Source organism: Arvicanthis niloticus, chromosome 4 (assembly GCF_011762505.2).
Source record: "Arvicanthis niloticus isolate mArvNil1 chromosome 4, mArvNil1.pat.X, whole genome shotgun sequence".
In the NCBI taxonomy this organism is placed as follows: Eukaryota; Metazoa; Chordata; class Mammalia; order Rodentia; family Muridae; genus Arvicanthis; species Arvicanthis niloticus.
In genome coordinates this window covers 50,288,651-50,310,675 of record NC_047661.1, presented here as the reverse complement: position 1 = coordinate 50,310,675, position 22,025 = coordinate 50,288,651, and the positions used below count along the sequence as shown (strand labels likewise).

At 37.5% G+C, this 22,025-nt stretch overlaps 1 protein-coding gene and 1 non-coding gene across 4 annotated transcripts in view; both read left to right on the top strand.

The window, feature by feature from the left end:
• The window catches only part of Kpna4 (karyopherin subunit alpha 4), a 58,124-nt gene extending 40,657 nt beyond the window's left edge, over positions 1-17,467 (top strand). For all 3 annotated transcript variants that reach the window (XM_076932500.1, XM_034499984.2, XM_076932501.1), the window contains 6 exons: positions 3,216-3,344; positions 5,066-5,170; positions 9,079-9,150; positions 10,469-10,631; positions 12,946-13,040; positions 15,524-17,467. In XM_076932500.1, the coding sequence (XP_076788615.1) occupies positions 3,216-3,344; positions 5,066-5,170; positions 9,079-9,150; positions 10,469-10,631; positions 12,946-13,040; positions 15,524-15,622 (663 nt within the window). In that variant the 3' untranslated portion in view covers positions 15,623-17,467. The remainder of the gene's footprint in view (positions 1-3,215; positions 3,345-5,065; positions 5,171-9,078; positions 9,151-10,468; positions 10,632-12,945; positions 13,041-15,523) is intronic.
• Positions 3,584-3,910, top strand: LOC117708063 (small Cajal body-specific RNA 7). The gene has a single exon (XR_004606777.1).
• Positions 17,468-22,025: the final 4,558 nt, after the last annotated feature.

Genomic DNA, 22,025 nt, shown 5'->3' with positions numbered 1-22,025 from the left:
GTAGTAACTGCTCTTCCAGACAACCCAGATTTGATTCTAACGCACTCTTGTGGTAGTTCTCAGTTGTTTGTAACTCCAGTTCAAGAGGATCCAACACTTTCTTCTGGCTTCCTCAGGTACCAGGTGGTACACAGACCTATATGCTATATAGACCTATAAAATCTAACACATTAAAAAAAAAAATAAATACAAAAACAAACAAAGAACAAAAAAGTGGCTAAAAGATTTGCACAGCTTTCTAAGAAAGACTTAAAAATGGTCAGTGAGCAGTTGAAAAAAGATGCCCAGCTAGGCGGTGGTGGCGCACACCTTTAATCCCAGCACTTGGGAGGCAGAGGCAGGCTGATTTCTGAGTTCAAGGCCAGCCTGGTCATCAGAGTGAGCTCCAGGACAGCCAGGGCTACACAGAGAAACCCTGTCTCAAAAAACAAAAAAAAGAAAAAAAAAAAAAAAAAAGAAAAAAAAAAAAAGAAAAAAGATGCCCCAAAGCTGTAGTTATTAGGAAATAAGAGTTGAACTGGAGAACCGTTCACATTGAGGATGGCTACAGTTAAAGACAGCAATGTGGACAAAGAAGTACCACATTGCTGTGGCAGCACTAGAGTAGACAGTCCTTAAAAGTGAAACACAGAGTCCTGTGTCACATATGTCTACTGTTTTGTGTATTCAAAAGTATGGATATGTACTTGTCCACTCAGAAACTTTACTACAAGTGCCTGTAGTTGCATTATTCATAATAGACCCAAAATGGAAGCAAACTGATACTAATACCCAGCCAATTATTACTTGGCTTCAAAAAGAAATGAGTACCACCAAGTGCTGTGACTTGTTTCTGTTTATATAGATATAGCCAATATACAGATTAACAGACACAGAGATGGTGGTTACCAGCGACCTGGGATTGAGCTAATAAGTACTAAATTCTTGAAATAATTTCAAGAGTACTACTTACTCTTGAAATAATAAGTTAGTGTGTTTAAACAGCTGAATCATTTGTCTTATAGGAAGAAAAATTAGAGGATAGAAAAATTAACTGAACATGAAAATTACTACTTGCTTTTTTTTATTAATTTATTTATTCACTTATTAATTTATTTATTCACCCAATCATGGCCCCCTTCCCTCTTCTCTTCCTAGTTGCACTCTTATAAACCCTCCCCCCACTACCCTCTCTGAAGCCCTCTTTGGGTACCACCCCACCCTGGGACATCCAGTTCCAGCAGGACTAGGCAGATCCTCTCCTACTGAGGCCCAACCAGGCAGTACAGTTAGAGGAAAGGGATCCAATGGCAGGCAACAGAGTCACACACACACTCACACACACACACTCACACACTCCAGTGGCAAGCAACAGAATCAGACACCCACACACACACCACACACACACACACACACACACACACACACACACACACACACACACACACATATGCTCCAGTTGTTAGGAGGTTCACATGAAGACCATGCTGCATATCTGCTACAAGTGTGTAGGGGGCCTAGGTTCAGCCCTGCATGCTCTTTGGTTGATGATTCAGTCTCTATGATCCATGGGCCCAGGTTAGTTGGCTTGGTAGGTCTTCTTTGGTGTTCTTGACCCCTCTGGTTTGCTCGCTTCTATCCCGGACTCTCCCACAAGATTCCTGAGTTCCACCAGATGATTGGCTATGGGTCTCTGCATCTGTTTTCATCTACTGCTGGATGAAGCCTCTCAGAAGATATGTAGGTTCCTCTCTGCAACTTAGCAGAATATCATTAATAATGTCATGAATTGGCTCTCTCACATGGAATGGGTCTTAATTTGGGGCAGTCATTAGCCATTTCCTCCGTCTCTGCTTCATCTTATCCCTGCATATTGTGTAGACAGGACACATTTTGGGTTGAAGGTTTTATGAATGGGTTGATGTTCCCTCCCTCCACTGGAAGTCCCACCTGTCTACAGGAGGTGGCTACTTGAGGCTCCACATCCCCCACTGCTAAGAGTTTAAGCTAGAGTCACCCTTATAAACTCCCTAGAGCCTCCCCTATCCCAGGTCTTTGGCCCCCTCTCTCCGTCTCTCCTTACACCTGATCCTTCATCACCATTCCTTCTCCCATCCAGTTCCTTTCCTCTATCCACCTCTGACGATGACTATTTTGTTTCTCAGTGAGATTCATCAATCCTCTCTTGGGTCCCCCTTATTACTTAGTTCCTTTGTGTCTGTGGATTGTAGCATAGCTATCCTGTACATTATGGCTAATATCCACTTATTAGTGAGTACATACCACATGTGCCTTTCTGGGTCTGGGTTACCTCCTTCAAATTTCTTTTCTTTTTTTTTTTTTTTATTAGATATTTTATTTACACTTCAGATGCCATCCCCTTTCCCCATTCCCCCCCACCCCCCTTAGAAAACCCCTATCCCATGCCCCCTTTTCCTTTTTGCATTTATACATTTTTTTAAAAATAATGTTAATCATAGGCTTTATAAGTTTGGAATTGTTCAATCAGAGGTGTAACCCACTGACCAACCTAGATATAACAACTATCTTTGACTAGTGGAGATACTTGAACATCTGGCTCCCTGTCTCCCCCCTCTTTCTCTCTTTCATCACCTAGCTTTTCCTCTCTTTCTTCTTCTCCTCTTCTTACTCCTTTTCTTCCTCTCAGTACTCCTCCTACCCTAGCTCCTCCTACACATCACCCTTCCTGTTAAAATGAAACTTTTCTCTCAAAATACAATTAGAGCATAATTATGCCAATTTGTACCAGTGAGGTACAGGATAGTTCTAATACCCAGTCCATCCTTTTGTTGACTAACCAGCACCTCTGTCATCTATTCTAACTAAAACATTTAGTTCTGAACCTGGTTTTAGGATGAATGTCAGCTGACGACCATCCACTCAAATCTTTTCTCTTAAGGTCAATAGCTATATGTTTCTTGATGTCCTTGTTTTCAATAGCTGAATAGTATTTCTTTATGGTAGTAATTATTATCTAAAACTGCCCTTTTACTGGTATCAATTCTGTTGAAATAACTTGAGCTACATAAGGCCTGGTATTTATATTTCCTTTTTCCACTGTTGTTCCTAGATCAGTACCTGAAATACAGTGCTCAGAAAGGATAGGTTAGTTGCAGTGACAAAACTGTATATGCGGCTGAATCTGTACTAGGTTGCCTGACACTGGTTGATAAGAGTTCTTAATATCAAGCATCTCATTGCATCTCTTGTTTCAGACTGCTGCACTGCGAGCTGTGGGCAACATTGTCACTGGAACTGATGAGCAGACACAAGTAGTTTTAAACTGTGATGCTCTCTCACACTTCCCAGCACTCCTCACTCATCCCAAAGAGAAAATTAATAAAGTAAGTATTTTAAGAATACTAATAAAGTGGTACTTTTTGTTTGTGGAATTAGGTTCTAAGAAATATCTTAATAGCATTAACTTTTTAGTATAAGATGTTATAGGCCTTAAGAGAAAATATGTTATTCTTTATAATATGGTTACGAGGTTCTGGCTTCGAACCTAGAGCCTTTGGTATACTAAGCACATGTTCTACCACTAAGCTACACCATCACCAATAAACTGTATTTTTGGCTCTTTTGGAAATGATGAAATAGAGATATTTGGGTGTTGAATGTTGCTGTGAGTGGAAATTTTTAATACATGTAGTAATACTCCTAGTTTAGTGTTTAATTGATACTTATTAGTGTGAATGTGTGCATGCATGTGTGTGTGTGTGTGGTGGCTATGAAAGGGGGCACTGAATGGTGATGCTGATATTGGAGTGCATCTGAGGCTGTTGTAGAAATGACATGGGTTGTTGGTAACAACATTGCCGATGATTATAACCCAAAAACAGCTCACCTAAGTAGCCCAGCACCCTAAACTCTCTAACAGGATCATTAAACATCCTGTGATCTGATCCAAAAGAGTCTAGTCTATGCTACTGTTCACTATACTAATTTGTATATTGATGAATTTAAATTTGGTAAGTTCTAATAGTGTTCTCTATAGTATGTGAAATGTTTGTTGTTGTTTATTACTAACACAGGTTTTAGTAATGCATTTATTATCTTTGAAACTTGTGACCACTATCATTCTAGCAATAGTATAGCATCTTCCTGGTGTTAAGGGCAGTATTCAAAGATCCATTTAAGTAGACCAATCAAGCAAGCCAACAACTGGTGCTACATTTAGCTCTTGAGAGAACTAGTACAATGACTGTTATAAATAAGGACAGTAAAAGATTCCACTTGCATTTTTGATGTCTTTATTATCATGGGTAATTGGTATTTATCTACTAGGATAGAATTGTTAAGGTAGAGTAGAAAGAGTAGAATAAAGCACATTATTTGTGAAAAGGATGTTAAATTTCATGTGCAATAATTGTAGGATTTATAGTTTATAACATCTTCATTGGTATTTGGTCAGCCAAGCTTCTTGAATCATCCTGCTTCCAAACAGCATTGCCTGTAAAATTCTTTAGATGGGGTGGCTTATTGTATCTTGGATTAGAAACCAGTAGTGGTTTGTCCAAAGAAAATAGGGAAAGATATTATGTTTTGTTTTGTTTTGTTTTGGTTTTTGGTTTTTTTTTTTTTTTTTAGAGACAGGGTTTCTCTGTGTATCCCTGGCTGTCCTGGAACTCACTCTGTAGACCAGGCTAGCCTCGAACTCCGAAATCCTCCTGCCTCTGCCTCCCAAGTGCTGGGATTAAAGGCGTGCGCCACCACCGCCCGGCCGGGAAAGATATTATGTAATATGTAAATTGTATATTTTATACAGAAAATTAACTATGGAGGGCTAGGCATGATAGCACATATCTTTAATTTCAGCACTTGGGAGACAGCAGCAGATAGATTTCTAGGAGTTTTAGGTCAGCCAGGGTTACAGTTTTAATTAGATAAAGTTTTAAAAAAAATATACAGAAAGGATGTAGTAGATTTAAACTTTCTAAGATTTTTATAACAGAACTCATTTAATAATAAAATAATTGTGATATTAGCTATTGAATACTTTTTCATAGCTTAGGTATGTGTTTTCTTTTTTAATGAGAAATATTGAAAGCATCTTGTTCCATAGGAAGCAGTATGGTTTCTCTCCAACATCACCGCAGGAAATCAACAGCAGGTTCAGGCAGTAATTGATGCCAATCTCGTACCAATGATAATACACCTTTTGGATAAGGTAAGAAAATATGTATCAGTATTATGTGGTAAATACTTTTCTGTTTAACAAGACACTATACAGTGGCATGAAAACTACAGTCACTGTGACTGGTACTAAGGTTTTTGAACCCAACAATAGCATGTGGTACAAATGTTTCTATCTGAAAACTGTCCTTTCCTTGTCATTACTCTAACAAGATAGCCATTGCTTTAGAGTTAAGTTTAAACAAGTAGTTACCAATAATAAATGCTGTCATAGTGTTCTAAGTATTGTGTAAATCTTACCACTTCTTATATGACAAGCTGAACCAGCAAGATAGCTCAGTAGGTAAAGGTAACTGCCAGTGAGCCTAAGGACCTGAGTTCTATCCCTGGGACTCAGAAGGGAAGCGCCTCTTCTTTACAGAGTAGTGTCCAAGTCAGGGCTTATCCCCATTTGTCAGATGAAACTATTACATGAACATCACATACGCAGAATCCAGTGTCCAGAGAGCATGCTCCTGTATGTCATATTATTCTTTACACTCATTAAGATTTGGAAAAAAAGACTATTTTGTTGTCAGATAGTCATTGGTTATTGCTTGGGAGTAGCAAAATCTTGACTTTCTAATTCTCACATTCTTTGTGTATTGCCACAATTCTTGGGCTTTTTTTTTTTTTTTTTTTTTTTTTTTTTTTTTTTTTTTTTTTTAGATGGAAGATAATTTTATATTTATGTACAGAAAACCCAAGTGTACATTTTTAACCCAGTTTAGTGGCGCGTTCTTTAGCCTTTGCCTTCTCCAGCTTGGCAATGCGAGCCACAGACTTAGGACCCAGGACGTTGCCTCCCCAGTGGCGGCGGATCTCGTCGTATCTGTCATTATAATTGGTCCTAATGGCTTCCACCAGCTTAGCTAGAGCACCCTTGTCTTCCGAGTTAACCTGTGTGAAGGCAACAGTGGTGCATATCTTCCTGTGGACCAGGCGCCCCAGCCTGGCCTTTCCCTTGATGATGTAGTAAGGCACCCCCATCTTTCGACACAGGGCAGGCAGGAAAACCACCAGCTCAATGGGGTCTACATCATGGGCAATCACCACCAGCTGAGCCTTCTTGTTCTCCACCAAGATGGTGACTGTATTGACTCCTGCTCGGAGGACAGGTGGTCTCTTAGTTCGGACGTCCCCTTTGCCAGCAGCCTTCTTCTCAGCACGGGCCAGTAGCCTTTGCTTCTTCTCTTGCTTCGTCTCTGGCCTGTACTTGTGGGCAAGCTTAAGCAGCTGAGTAGCTGTTTGCCTGTCCAGGGCCTGGGTGAACTGGTTAATGGCGGGAGGTACTTTGAGCCGCTTGTAGAGGATGGCTCTTTGCCGCTGCAGCCTGATGTATCGGGGCCACTTAACGAAGCGTGTTAGATCTCTTTTGGGCTGGATGTCCTGCCCAATGTCGAAGTTCTTGGGCCTTTTCTCGAACAGTGGATTGACCACCTTTTTGGCCTCCTGTTTCTTGACGACGGTGGGGGCCGGGGCCACCTTCTTCCCCTTGGCCTTCTTTCCTTTGGGCATCTTGCTCGGCTGGAGGAGAGACTTTTTTTATCTTTTTAAATTAAAATATACTTACTTCACAAAATATACTTACTTCACGTCCCCTCTTTTCCCCTCCTACCCTTTATGTCCTCTCTAATTCCTCCCATGGCGCCCTTTGCCATCACACCGATGACCTCTCGTGCTTTGATTGTTAACATGTATAAATGCATAAATAGTTAAGTACAGATGGTGAGTCCATTTTAGTTGCTTGAGTATACAATTTCAGGACTGGCTGTTTATATTGGATAACTAATTATTAGGAAGGTTATCTCTAGTATAGGGTAATTTTCTCTAGTTCTTTGTCTAGTGATGGGACACCATGAGATGTCAACCTTTTGCCATTAATATAACTTGATATTGTTAAAAGTTAGAATTGTATTCAGGCTGCCATGGTGATCAGCTATCATGGGTATAGCTTCTCTGTTATTTCTAGAAGGCACAATCTCACAGCAGACTTTGTGGTCCTCTATCTCTTACACTCATACAGTCTTTCTCACCCCTCTCTGTTGGAGCTAGACACTCCATGATCTATTGATCTCTGTGTTAAGGCCACTTGTTGTTTTCTGTTATGCTTGCCATATGCTGTGAAGAGAAGCTTCTTTGATGAGGTGTGAGAGCTATATTTATTTGTGGACATAAGAGTAGAATGTAATTAGGATTATACTGTAATAGGATTATTATTTATAGGTCTAGTAAAGTGACTGCAGTAGGAATTCCTCTGAGATCCATCACCTCACTGTGAGTCCTGGGTAGCTGACTAGGCTTCTGGTACCAAACATATGATTTCCCTCATGTTAGCAGGCCTTAAATTTAGTTAGATAGCTATTGGTTACTGCTAACCAGTAGTACCATTTATTGCACAATTTAGGGATATCTAACCATGCTGGTCACATAGCTGGAAGTCACATGGCTGGATAAGACTGTTGATTGCTTCCCTTTCTTTGGCAGCTTTCATGCTTCCTAATAGTAATAGCTGAACCACAGGAAGGATGCTTTTAGGTTAGATCTAGCTTGAATCTTCCTAGTCTTCTCTCCAGATGTGTGAAGTATGATCAGAAATAGAGACTGACCTTCAACTACTGAGAGACAATCAAGGGCAAAAGCAATAGCCTATATTGTTTGAGTAGTCTCCTGAACCCCTCTGATCAATAACTCAGATGAAGATTTCATGCAAGGTACTGGAGTTTTTGCTACATAGTCTATCAGCCCAAGTGCTATAACTTCAATTAGGCTATATGTGTATGTGTATATTTAGGTTTATCTAAAATGATATATGCTACATATTAGTATTATATTTTTATCTTAAATTTCTAAATATCTAATTTAGATTTATATAAAATATATATAAATATTTAAAATATGTAATACATATATGTATAGTAATATATACTTTTAAACATATATATTGTGTGCATTTAAAGAATATGCTTTAAAGAATAGCTTCTGAGTCATGGTAACATTATCCCAGTACCTTAAAGGCAGACACAGTACACTATGGACTTAAAGGCTAGCCGGGACTAGCTATGGAGACCATTTTTCCCCAAGTTAGCATAAGTGGATAAATAGGAAAATGTTCGTGCATAATTCCCTTTCACCTCTCTAAGGATTGTACCCATTTACACCATTATCTGCCTCAAAGATCCTCAGTCTAATAAATATTACACTTCATTTCCATTTTAAGTTTCTTTTATTTATAAATTTTTTTTTCTTAATAAAACGTTCTAGGCTTCTAGTCTTGAATTTAATTGCTTAGGTTTTTATTTCATTTTGCAGATTTTCTGTATTATGTACATGTTGAGAATGTTAACTGAGTCTAATTTTTGTTACTGTGCTGTAGCCATATGTAGGAAGATGTGCATTATTACCATGTTTTAAATTAGTTTGCTGGTAAAATCTTGAAGGTAAGATTACTAAATCCTGCCGGGCGGTAGTGGCGCACGCCTTTAATCCCAGCACTTGGGAGGCCGAGGCAGGCGGATTTCTGAGTTTGAGGCCAGCCTGGTCTACAGAGTGAGTTCCAGGACAGCCAGGGCTACTCAGAGAAACCCTGTCTCAAAAAAAAAAAAAAAAAAATTACTATATGTTCCATTTTTAATGTTTTCAATTTGTACTTTTTTTTATGAAATTGCATTGACTTTTTACTCTGATATTGAACAGTAATATAAAGTCACACACACATACCCAGGAGAATTCATAGAAAGTAATTTCTTCAGAATAGATTGGTGGTTGTTCAAGACTTATCAGTAAATAAAAATTGTACATGTATATAACATATCTCCAGAGAAAGTTGGAAATAAACAACTAAAAAATCATTTTAGAAAATATATTTTCACATTTACCCTGTATTCTTGTTTTGTTTTTAAGGGAGATTTTGGCACTCAGAAAGAAGCTGCTTGGGCCATAAGTAACTTAACAATAAGTGGGAGGAAAGACCAAGTAAGTTGAACTTTTAATTATTTCTCAAAACCAGTAAAAATAATAGTATAGGTAATTATACCTTTATATTTAAGTGAATCATTATTTTAAATAATAGAATATTATATTTTGTAGATTGGTTTTGGAGTTGGGTTATATGTGCTATTTGTGTGTTTGTGTGTGTATGTGTATATATGTGCATGCACACAAACACTTGCTGAAAATTGAACCAAAGCCTGTACTCTGCATCTCAGCTATGCCTCCAAACTCTGTTGTATGATTTGTTTTCTTCAATATATACATAAAACTATCTCCTTAACTTCCTTTACTCATATTTCCTAGGAAACGTGGTTTTTTAGCAGTTACAGTGCTGGACATTGAACCTAGAGCTTTATGTGTGCCAGGCATTGTACTGCCCACTAACTCAAATTCCTAGACTCTATGCAAGACTTTTCTAATCTAGAGTAAGATCAAGTGAGGCCTTTTTTTAAATAGTATTGAGAAATAACAGACTTTTAAAATTATATAGCAGAAAGAAGCTATATTAGAGAGTTTCCTAACAAATGAACAGCTACAAATAAATTTCCTAGCACCCAAACAAAGGAGACAGTAAACTCAGGTCACAGAGCTGGGACTGGGAAGCAGAGTGACGAATGCAAGGAACATAGGTTAAATGTAAGGAGACATCCAAAGAGTAATATAAATTATGTACACATGGGAAGCAACACTGGTAGTAAAGGTCTCAGATCTTGTTCATAGAACAGGTAAGAAAAAAAGCTCTATTTAAATGCAAACACGGAGGCTGGGAGAGTGCTGTGGGTAAGAACATTTCTACACAAGCATAAGGACCAGATTTTAGACCCCAGTGCCCATATAATAGGCCAAATATACCTGTCTGTTACTACAACTGGGCATGGGGGGCGGGGAGCAGGAACACTAGGACAGGACAGTATCTTTCAGCTCAAATTTAATGAGGACTCTGTTCCAAGGGAATAAAGTGTACAGTGACAAATTAGTGCACCTGATGTCTTCCTCTATTGCATTGCAAAATAGCCTCTCATCTTTCTTGAGAATGTTAAAACGCCACAAAGCCAGTAGTTAGTGTTACTTGAGCAATCATAGTATTTAAAAAATGTCAGTCATTTTCTTGGTTGATTTAATAATTTCTTAAAAGGGAAAAGATCTTGGGTGTAAAAGAAAAAAAGAATATTTTTTAATGTAGTCTAACATGGGAGAAATGGGTTCATGTTCTCATATTCAGAGTTTAGAAGTCAACATATTTTAATAAAGTTGGCAGTTGACCTCTATTTTACCATATTATGGTATCCTTATTTTTCAGGTGGCCTATCTTATCCAACAAAATGTTATTCCTCCTTTTTGCAATTTGCTGACTGTAAAAGATGCACAAGTTGTGCAAGTAGTACTTGATGGACTAAGTAATATATTGAAAATGGCTGAAGATCAAGCAGAAACCATAGCCAATCTCATAGAAGAATGTGGTGGTAAGTTTATTATGAGATGTTACATGCATTTTTAATCCTCTTTTTGTAACTACCTCTATTTTCTGATTAACATAGCATTTCCATATATTTTTTCATATATTTATATATTTTATCTTAGATAACCAGATAAAAATAAAATATACTATATTCATGTGTACAGCCCTGTTTAGCCTTCTGTATATTTTTAATAACTGAATTGTTGCCATATAATAAAAGCACCATGCTAAAGTAGTAGGAAGACAGTGGTAAACAAAACAGCCCCTCAAGGCATGTAGTTTAGACTTAAAGAGAAATATGAACTGATTTAATGTGCTAATTACCCTAATAGAAATGTACAACAAAATGGGATACCTAATCCATCCTGGAAGAAGCAGGAAGTGACACCTGAGCTGGATTGTGAGAAATGAATAAGGATTAATAAAGTAAAAAGGGATGAAAGGTGTTCCAGGCAGAGATAACAACATGAGCAAAGTCTGAGGTGAGAATTAGCATTCAGCAAATTATAAATAATTCAATATTGCTGAATCACAGACTATGGGATGGCAGCTGCCTTGAGTTGAAGCTTGAAAAACAGCAGTGATGAGAGGTTGGGGAATCCAGAGCTTCATTGAACAGCACGTGCTTTATTTATTCCATAGGACAGTAGTTAGCAAATCTGGCTTTGGTCCAGAGCCACCTAGAATGGGAACAACACAATACTTCTTAACTCTTAAAGTTAACATCTAGGCCAAAAAATTGCACCTGTTGTGGATGGGGAACAAAATGTAAATGTTCACCTGAATAAGCCTAAACTAAATGTCTGACTGAAGTTGGAACATGAGTGAGAGAGTAAGAGAACCTATAAAAACTTAAGTAGAAGCCTAGGCCTGGAAAACTGTTGAATAAGAAATAGGTATTAGGACACTGGCATATAGCTCTGTAAACACTGTAGAATGCTTATTAAAGGATGTTTGAAGCCAGAGTATATCTCTCCTCACCCCTGAAAAAATGAAGAAAAAACAGAAACACATTATCTTATTAGTACTGTCTTACTAATGCAATAAGAATATTAAAATTACTAACGTGATAAATAGAACAAAAATAGTATAATAATCATCAAAGTAGAAAGAGGACATAGGGAATAGGTTGGAAAACTAGTAAGAAAAATTGATAAAAATTATTTTAATGAGTAAAATAATTTTATATATTAAAATAGAAAAGGTTTACTTGCTTCACTGGTGGTAAGGAGTCTGTGTTTTATAAATTCAGTGGGTTCTACCATAAAGAAAGACAGGCCATTGGTACATTTTATCTAAGTGGGTAAGTTTGGGGTAGATGTCTGACCCATGGGGCCTTTGGAGATGGGAGACAGAAAAGCCAGTCAGCAAAGTCCACAGTGAGCAGGCTACGATGAGTGAAGGCAGCGATGCTGTACACAGCAGGCAAACAATAGGATTCCAGAAATGATTATGTGAGGTTTTCGAGATTAGATTAAGGGAAAGGGAAGCAAGCTTTTGTTGATTTTTAAGAAAAAAATGGAGATGAAAAGTTTAAATTAGGAAGGCAAGTAATAACTGTTCTTACAGAATTATTCAGGCATTTTAATTTTGTTTTTATTAAACTGAACAGTAGGAAAGATAACATTTTAAGTAGTATGTAAAGTCCTACGTAGTAACTAAAGTTTTCAATAAAAGAAACACTAAAAGAGAGTGAGTAGTGACAGGCTCCCAAGATAACTTTCTCTATCCAAAGAGTGAGCAGAGGAAAAGTAACTTCTCCTCATTTCAGTAGTCTTTAAATTATCACTCTGTAAAGCATATTAGTAAGTTTAGTGTCTGTGTGCTTTTTAATGCCCTGCCTGTGACTTGATAGGCATCCTAAAGTTCCGTTCTCCTTTCCCTGAAATACTATGGTTGGCTTGATTGTTTTCAGTGAGCGTCACAGAATCATTGTATTTATTGCCGGCATCTTCAGTTTCTTTTTCATAGATATTAAAAGGCTGGGCAGATGCCAGAAAGAATATGTGTTCATCTATTTTTAGTAATTAGAAGTAATTTTACACTTTGTGAGCATTGGTCTGTAATTGACTTAATAGATGTCACATTGTTGATTGCCACATTTGCATGCTGTTGCTTGGATTTTCAGTCTCTTAAAAGTAAATGTCCTTTATCTTTATGCATAAAATCTTAGTTTAAGACTTCATCAGTGGAATAGACCACTAAAGACTGTAACCCAGAAATTTTACAGTACAAAGATTGCATTATGTGTTTCAAGGTTATTGTAACTTCTAGCAGCATATTAATTACCATTGTTCACTTTATAAAATTTCTTACAGGACTGGAGAAAATTGAACAACTTCAGAATCATGAAAATGAGGACATCTACAAATTGGCCTATGAGATCATTGACCAGTTCTTCTCTTCAGATGATGTACTTAATATGTTTATAGTTTTCTTAGTTTTATATGCTAAGCAAATCTGAGTAAAAGAATGTAGTAAACTAGGATGTATATATTAAATTTTTGCAATAGAATTCTAATAGGTATGTGACAATATTACTTTCTTTTAAAAATTTTAGTATTTTTAAATTCTGCTAGGACATTAACTCAGGAACAAAACAATAAGAATTCTTGTTGCAATGGATAAGCTGATTTCTTTCCAGTTCTCATGCTTTTAAGTTGGTAATAACATATCTATAAACAAAACGGTGGTACCAAGCATAATGGCATTCAACTATAATTCCACTTCAGAGCTAATACAGAAGAAAGACTAGGAAATGAAGGCAGTTCTTGGCTGTGTAGTGATGTCAAAGTCAGCCTGAACTGTGTGAAACTGTCTCAAAAAAGAAATCAAAAGGCAAGCAAACAAAACTAGTAGTACTAGTATCCTAAAATAAGCCCTTAATCCATATGTTCAAATGTAATTTTTATTGGTGGTTAAAAGCAAATAAGATGAAGAAACAAGGTGAGCACAGTAAATCATAGAAATGAAAGGCACTATACAATATGTAGAGTGTTACAAAGTTACATTTATTTATAGTGCCACCAGATTACAATTGTAAGTAAAGGATTGTTTATTTGGTTGGGTTTTGTTAGGAAATGTTTTGCTATCTATGCCTGGCTGTCCTTTGAACTTTGAGCAGTCTTCCTACTTAGCCTTCCTAGTGTTCTCGCTCATTCTGGGTATAAGGCACATACCACTACACCCTGTATGAATTATGTTTCTAAGATAAAAGTTTCAGGGCTGAGGAAATGGATTGTGGGGATATTAAAAGTCCTGGCTCCTCTTCCAGAGAACCCAGGTTTAATTTCCAATTCACTTAGTGGCTCACAACCATCTGTAGCTCTAAATCCAGGGAATCCAAGGCCGCCGCCTTGCCTTCATGAGTACCAGCTACCCCTGTGGTTCACAGACATACATGCAGACAAAATACCTGTGTACATAACCAAAATTTTTAAGAACTCCAGTTTCATAACACATTTCCACATTACCAAAAAGAGTAAAGTATTTTTTTTTAAGATTTATTCATTTATTTCATGTACATGAGTACACTATAGCTGTCTTCAGACACACCAGAAGAGGACATCAGATCTCATTACAGATGGTTGTGAGCAACCATGTGGTTGCTGGGAATTGAACTCAGGACCTCTAGAAGAGCAGTTAGTGCTCTTAACCTCTGAGCCATCTCTCCAGCCCCAAGAGTAAAGTATTAGAAAAAGAAAATTATAGGCAATTAGAATTGCCCTCACTAAGAGTAGGGGTCCATAGGGTAAAGGCTGACAATCTAAATTTAGTACCCAGAACCATCCTATGTGAGAGCACCCCAACTCTCCCAAGTTGTCATCTGACCTCCACACGTGTACCATGTGGCATATGCCCCCACATGATAGATGGGTGGGTGGGTGTGTGGATGGGTGGATGATAGATGGATGCAAGCTGACACAGAAAACCAGCCTGGAGAGTTTACTTGGCAGTTAAGGGCACTTATTGCTCTTGTGGTGGACCCACTGGTTTTTAACACCCAGATGATAAATCTAAACAAATAGAAAAACAATGTCCACACTAAATCTTATTTAAATGTGTAGTTAAATGCATCATAAATAAGATCCAGACAGAGTATACTCTTAAGAACAGATAGTCTTAATCATGTCTCCTTTTGTTTTTTTGTTTTTGTTTTTCAAGACTGGGTTTCTTTGTGTAACTACTCTTGCTTGTAAACCAGGCTGGCCTAGAATTCATAGAGATCCACTTGCCTCTGCCTCCCAAGCGCTGGAATTAAAGGCATGTATTCAGTTTGGAAGTCCTAAGTTAAAGGCATGTATTCAGTTTGGAAGTCCTAAGTTATAATTAGAAATAACAGTTACACAGTTCTAAAAGTATAAATATAGAGCATTTACTTCCTGCTAATACATGTTTGTTTGTTTGAAGATTTGGGTTGTGCTTTTTGAGACAGGCTCTTTTATTGTGTAAATGACCTAGAACTTACCATGTAGATGAAACTCAGCAGAAAGTAGATGATAGTCCTTCCACTTTCCCTTCCCAAGTGCCAAGGTCAATGCATGTGCCACCATGCTTCCCAAGTATTAGAGAGTATACATTCTTATACTTTTTTAAATATAAGAGGAATTACAGTGAATACCAGTATTTACCCTATCCATTTAGAATCTGGGGCCATTTCCAATTTTCTATTTCAATAAGGTTTCCATCATATATATTCTTGTTTGTTCACATCCTCAAGGAAAGGAGTTTTACAAAGTGTTTCAGCTTTCTAAAGGATGGTAGTACATTTTTGGAAGACAGTCATCACTTATATATGGTCTATCTTTTTAGAGGGTAATGGAAATGTTACTGTGATTCAGTTTTTATATATTTTAAAGCTAATCATTTTATTGTTTTTTTCCTCTTTTCCTTCAGATTGATGAAGATCCTAGCCTTGTTCCAGAGTCAGTTCAAGGTGGAACATTTGGTTTCAATTCATCTACCAATGTACCGACAGAGGGGTTCCAGTTTTAGGACGATGTTGTGGAAGTTAGGTACAATGCAGCACCGAGAAACATATATATATACACATATATATAAAAGGTTTGATCCATCCAGCTTGGCTCATGGGATCTGCTGCTGCATTAAATCGGGAGAGAAAATGTGAAGATTTCATTTGGAATCACAGAAAATGCCCAAATGAGGTCAAGGTGGCGAGTGGGTGCGAGTGAGAATGAGTGGCAGTGTAAGGAAAACGAATGCTTATGTAGGTTGAGAGGAAAGGGCTACAGGTCACAGGTCTTCGGTGCCTGAGACGGAGCATTGACTTACTCTATCAATTGAGAAGTGAAATGCCATCATCATCAAGCCTTGTAAGCATAAAAGCGATGCCCATATAAGTCAAGGAAAATGAGCCCAGGCCTTGCTGTGAAGCAGTGTGTGAATGGACAGTGTTGAATGAATGTCTGGCTCCGTGGTAGAGAGCCAGGTTCATCTTTCAAATCTAGGGCTCTTCACACATGAAGCAGACTCCTAGTCCTGGAGTGACTGTGTAACGAGAGTATGGTTGTGGTGCTGTATGTGGACGCATGCAAGCTTGATTTGCCTTCAGGGGGCTGATAACAAACCTAGTAGATCATCAAAGTGAGATCACAAGTGTTAATGTACACTGGACATGAAAACAAAGACCGGTTTAGCAGCAGACATTGGTTTACTCTGCAGCCTGTGTTTTCTATTCTCCCTCTACCTTACCCCCCACCCTACCCCACCCCTTTTTTTAATTTAGTTTTTATTTACTTTACCTAGTATGGCTTTTTTAGTTGCTTCTCAAGTCAGAAAACTTCAGGAAGGTTTCCCTGTGCATTTGCACCAGATGAGTGTTTGATGCTATGAAAAGCTTTCCATATCATCAGAACTAATTTGTGTAGATTTTTGCATGAAAAAAATCATAAATTTCCCTCACAATAGACTGTGTTGCAGTACACAAGTTGCCATAATAGTATAAAATGTGCTTTAAAAGCCATTCTTTTCATTTTCAGAGATAACATAAAGATCTTTGCATGAAGTAAATCTACAGCATAGTTCATTTTTAGATTTTGTTGAGTCCTGTAAAGAAGAAAAGTTTCAGTTGTGATAGAATACCGTGCTGTGTTTAAATGTTAACTTGTTTTCAAACTTTGTTTTCTATGAAAATGATATGGAAACTTCTAAAATGGAATTTGGTGCATATGTACTGCTGAATAAAGACCGATGAAGAGGTTTGAGTAGATGTACAAATCAAGTAATGGTTTGAACACCTTTAATAATATGCCTAATCTGTTTAATTGTTTTAGAATCTTTTTATCTTAGATGTAGGCAGCCATGAACAATCTATTTTGAGCCACTTTAGGGAGAAAAACTTTGTATTTTTAAAACTTGCATAAAAATTATGCAAGTGGTTTTTATAAATTGGAATAATACCTCAGTTTTGAGGTTATGCACACTAAATTAAATATGTCATAAATTAATTTGTACAAAAAGAACTCTTTATAAGGTGGCTCATTGTAGGAAATCCTGTGCCTTCCCCTTTGAGCACAAGTGTTGCATGAACAACAGTTTGCTATAAGAAACATACCAGGTTAGCCACCATTAGCATCTATATCTACTTTGTGTTTAAAAATCAACTGGTAATTCTGAAACACTGTAGAATGGATAAAAATTATTTTGTGATCATAACTCTTTGTTGAACTAGAGTATTTTTGCAGCATTCCTTGTCATCAAAAACATGGTTAAACTTTAAAACTAGAAGCAGCAGAAAACTAGCTTGTAAAATTTATTCAAGTAGAGTACAGGCTAGGCTGTCTTGGGGAAATAAACATTAAAACTTAAAGCAATGTTTTACATGGGGTGTGTGTGTGGTGTGTGGATTTCTTTTTCTAGTTAATGTTTTTAAGAGTATACCTCAATGACTCCTATTAGCTTCTTATCTGTCTTAAGCCTTTTTCCTAGAACCAACATAAGACATGTCATAAGCTCTGTAATTTCATTCTGGGTGTATTAGTATTTCATTTCACAGAACTTGTTCAGTTGACACCATCTACAATTGCAATCGGTGTCTCCCTGTTGACACTAACCAAGGCTTTGACCTTCCTTCATTTTGTCAAGTCAAGAGGATTAAGAGACAGCTTGAGTTATATTTTAAATATTAACATAGCCAACATGTGGCTCCAAATGAGAGAATGCACACAAGGCCTCTTTTATTTTTTCCCAGAAAGCTTAACTTCTGACTTTTTAGTAAACAGTAATCAGTGTACTTGTAATCCATATATATAAAGAATCCTGGTAGGTAGCTGAGCATGTAATTCTAGCTCTCAGGAAGCTGAGGCAGGAGAATTACCAAGTTCAAATCCAGCCTGGGCTTTATTGTCATAAGACCCTGCTTCAGAAATTAATGTATAGGAGCAATACTCTGTCTCTAAGGGCTACCCGAAGGTCTAAATAGTTGTCTAAATAAGGTCTAAACTATGATCTCTATAGGACATTGATTTTTTTTTTCTAGAATTCTAAGGTGTGCTTTTGTATATCTGAAACTTATCCCACGTAAACAACTTTTTAAAGAAATTGATTTAATTTTCACAGAAGTCATCATATCTGATAAGGGGGAACTAGAGCAGCGAGTCTAATAAGCTGAATGTTCTGATTTTTCATGATCTTAAACTGCCATTTTTGACACCAAGCCCCTCTCAAGTACTAAAAAGTGAGGATATCATGTTAAGTATGAATAGTATGTATTTATTTTATAATTTTGAAAGGCATCAGTAATTCTGTGGAATGGTGAACCTGGTATTTTCCATGTTGCACTAGGCCAAACCTATAGCATTTCTGTAATTGAAGCTATCTACACACCATTTGAGATGCACCGGGAGAGTTTAGTTAGTTGATGGCACCTCATAAGATTGAAGGTACTTCTTGCATTTTTTTTCCTTAAGGTCTGAAATGACTGGGTTTGTTGTAATATCAGTATAACTTATGGAACACTCTTCCAATTCTTTGTTGTTTCAGATTCAGCAAAAGTTAGAAATAAGTTTTTGGTCTTTTAAGACTATAACTAATTACCTCAAGCTTGTTGCCCTAAAACATGACATGTGTTTGCTTCACAGTTTCTGTGGGTCAGAAATCTAGTTAAAGTTTGGTTAGATCCTCTACTCAGGGCCTTACAAGTCTGGATCCCATCTGAAGCGGGGGCTCTTGCTCTGTACGCTCACGTGACACAATCTATTTCCTTGTAGCAATAGAGCTCCTGGCTGCTTGCTTGCTTCTTTAGGACTACCAGGAGACTCTCTGATCTCAGGGGAAGCCTGTGCCCTCTTTTGAAGGGCTGGCTTGCTAAGGTCAGGTCCCTCATTCCCCAGGGTAATTTCTCTTTTGATTAAACCCCAAACCTTCATTACACTTGCAAAATCCCTTCACATTTGATGCATTCTGGTCCATGAAAGAGATATTGTCAGATTAACAGATCCTGCCCTATAGCTGGAAGGTATTGTACAAGGTTTGTATACCAGGTCGTGTTGGGGGCTGTTGTACAGTCTACATATCATTAAACTACAAAGTATCACAATTGGGACAATTTAAAAGTGATGATCCTCCACACAGCATAAGCTAACTTTTTAAAGATTGCTTGTGAGAAACCATCAAAAATTCTGGTTCAGCTTACCTCCAAAGTACATACACATGCGGTTTCCACGTAGTGTTGGAATTTCTAAGCGTTCCTAAATCACACAACGAAATTATTTATTCTAACCCTCTTAAAGAGTTAATGAAAGTGGATTTGTCCAAAGTCGCATATTGTTAAAGACCAGGTTAATTCCTAGATGTTTACTTCCACTGTCAGGCAGTGTTTTGAACAACTATTTAAATCTGAAAACCAATGCAAAATAAACACTTAGACGTTTTTGATGTTTAAATTTTATTTTTAAATTATTGCCAACTATATTAGAGGCCTAGATATTTGAGTGTCCTTATACTTTTTTTATGAGATTACTTATTGGCAAGATTTATTACATATCACCCAATAATTTAATATAAAGAAATCCAGGTGACTCTTCAATTATTATCCAAATACTTTACAAGCAAATCTGTGCTTAAAATTTAGCCTTCAAATGCTTTACTTGTAAACTTGTTAAATAACCACAAAATACATTATTAAAACCTGTTCTTTTTAGGGCTGGGGATACAGTTCAGTTGTCTGACACTTGTCTAGCATGTGAGAAACCTAGCACTGCAAATATATGTATGAGAGAAGGGGTATGTGTATGTGTACATGTATACGAATATTCATATATGTGGTTTATTTAAAATACATAGATAAATGTGGCTGCATAGGTGTCCAAATTAAATCACAGTGCACATTGATGGCTATGGTACAAACTTTTTTTTATTAAAATTGTACTCACTATGTTGCTGAGACAGGCTTCTGTCTCCTTTCTCTGCTCATACCATCTTCATATCTTCATGCCTCAGCCTTCCCATGCCACTGCATTTTCCTATGTAGTGCACAATAACTCTTAATAAAGGATGCTGTAAAGCCTAGCACTGTGATCAGAAGTAGTTGTCTTCTGGACTTGTTTTATTATTAAATACTGCATTAGTCATATATGAGAAAAATAGAATTACAACATGCCACTGCCACCACCACCACCCCACAGAGACTTAACCTAGCAATTCTATTAACTTGAATTAGTCCTAAAAATAGCAGGCCCTTTAAATAATAGAAGGTTTGCTCTGTGTCAAGTTGTTCTTTTTCTGACATTAATTTAATAGCTTCTGCTTTGTGAGACCAGCTGAGTATACAGGAAAGTGCCTCCCACCAGGGCCACAGCAACCCCTTGTGGTTCCTGATCCTGCCCTGTTTCTTGCCTTTTCTCTACAAATTTCATTTCCTCGGTATCGCACAGTGTATTATCTTCTCCAAGTTAGTTTTTCCAAACTATCAGTTCTAGTTGTAATCTTTAAGATGGTTCACAGGGTAAAGGTGCTTAGCACCAAGCCTGATGCAAATTGGATCCCTGGAACCCACATGGTGGAAGGAGAGAACTGACTATTGAAAGTTGGCCTCTTGACTTCCATGAGTGTGCCCCCATCCCTTACACACACACACACACACACACACACACACACACACACACACCCCACTACAAAATTATTAAGAAATGACCTTTTCTATTTATATTTTTCTGTGTCTCTTAAAGCTTTATCCTATTTTCCTTAACTGTATTTGACTTCTGCTCTGGATAGCTTTGTTGGATTGGTTTTGACTTTCTCTTAATTGAATACTCCATACATGGTAAATTTTAAAGAGATTTGAATTGGGTCCAGGGTCAGGGGCTGCATCTGGTGATGGCTGTCCTCTGGTGATCAAGAACATCATATGACAAGAGGTGGGGTGCTAATATGTATCCATGTGTTCTTTTACCTGATGTCTTCATATCCCACAAACCTTGCATCATGGGGCTCTAATGACCGTGGAAACTAGCGACCTTGTCTAACCTTATCATGTTCCAGATGTCCCACCTGTAAATACTATTGATAAAGCTGTCAGCCTTAATACTTAAAAATGGGTAAAGGCTTGGGAGACGAGCAACAGCAGTAGCAAATGAACTCTGTAGTTGCTAATTTTACCCATTGTTTCCTCCAATCTGTTTTTATTCTAATTTGAAACAACTGTTAGAAATATCTAATAATCTACATGGTTTTTATGGTAAGTTCAGTGGTTATTTGCCTTCCAGATAATCCCTTCAGTGTGCCTCCCCATTCCTCTAAGCCCTTCCTCATTAGTATACACCTGGCTTTTTACCGTGTGTATGTTTGAGTGTATGTGTGCTGAGCATGCTAAACACCACTGAGCTACATCCCCAGCCTGCTTTTTTATTGTTTAAGCATATAGTAATGCTAACTCTCCAACTTAACTGAAGAGTGTCTTTTTCCAAAGAAATGTGGAAACTTTCCATAATTTGACTCATAATTGGTGGGATGTTCTAGATAACCTCTCCTACAGTATTAAGGGTTTTATCTCTGTTCAGCCCTGCATGAAACATAGCTCTCGGGTATTCTGGATAGCTTCTACCTCTAGCCTTTTCCCCTTTGATTTGCCAGTGTGCTGCCTTTGTGAACAGGTGAAGTCTTCAACAAATCTAGTACCTCCCAGTATTGCAGGTTTAACTCCTGCAGTTCTTCCACCTCTGTATTTTCATAGCTGACCTACTGCGCTTTAACACAGTGGTGCCTCAGGCCGTCTTAAACATTTAGCCTGAGGCATTATATATATGTAATAGAGCTGGTGCAGAAAAAACTTTCATTCTCCTTTGAATCAGTGGAGGATTGTCATCTAAATAGTAGCTTTGTTCTGGTCTGAATCCACTGTGGCTAGAGGTGCTAAGAGTACTACAAACTGTCTTATCAC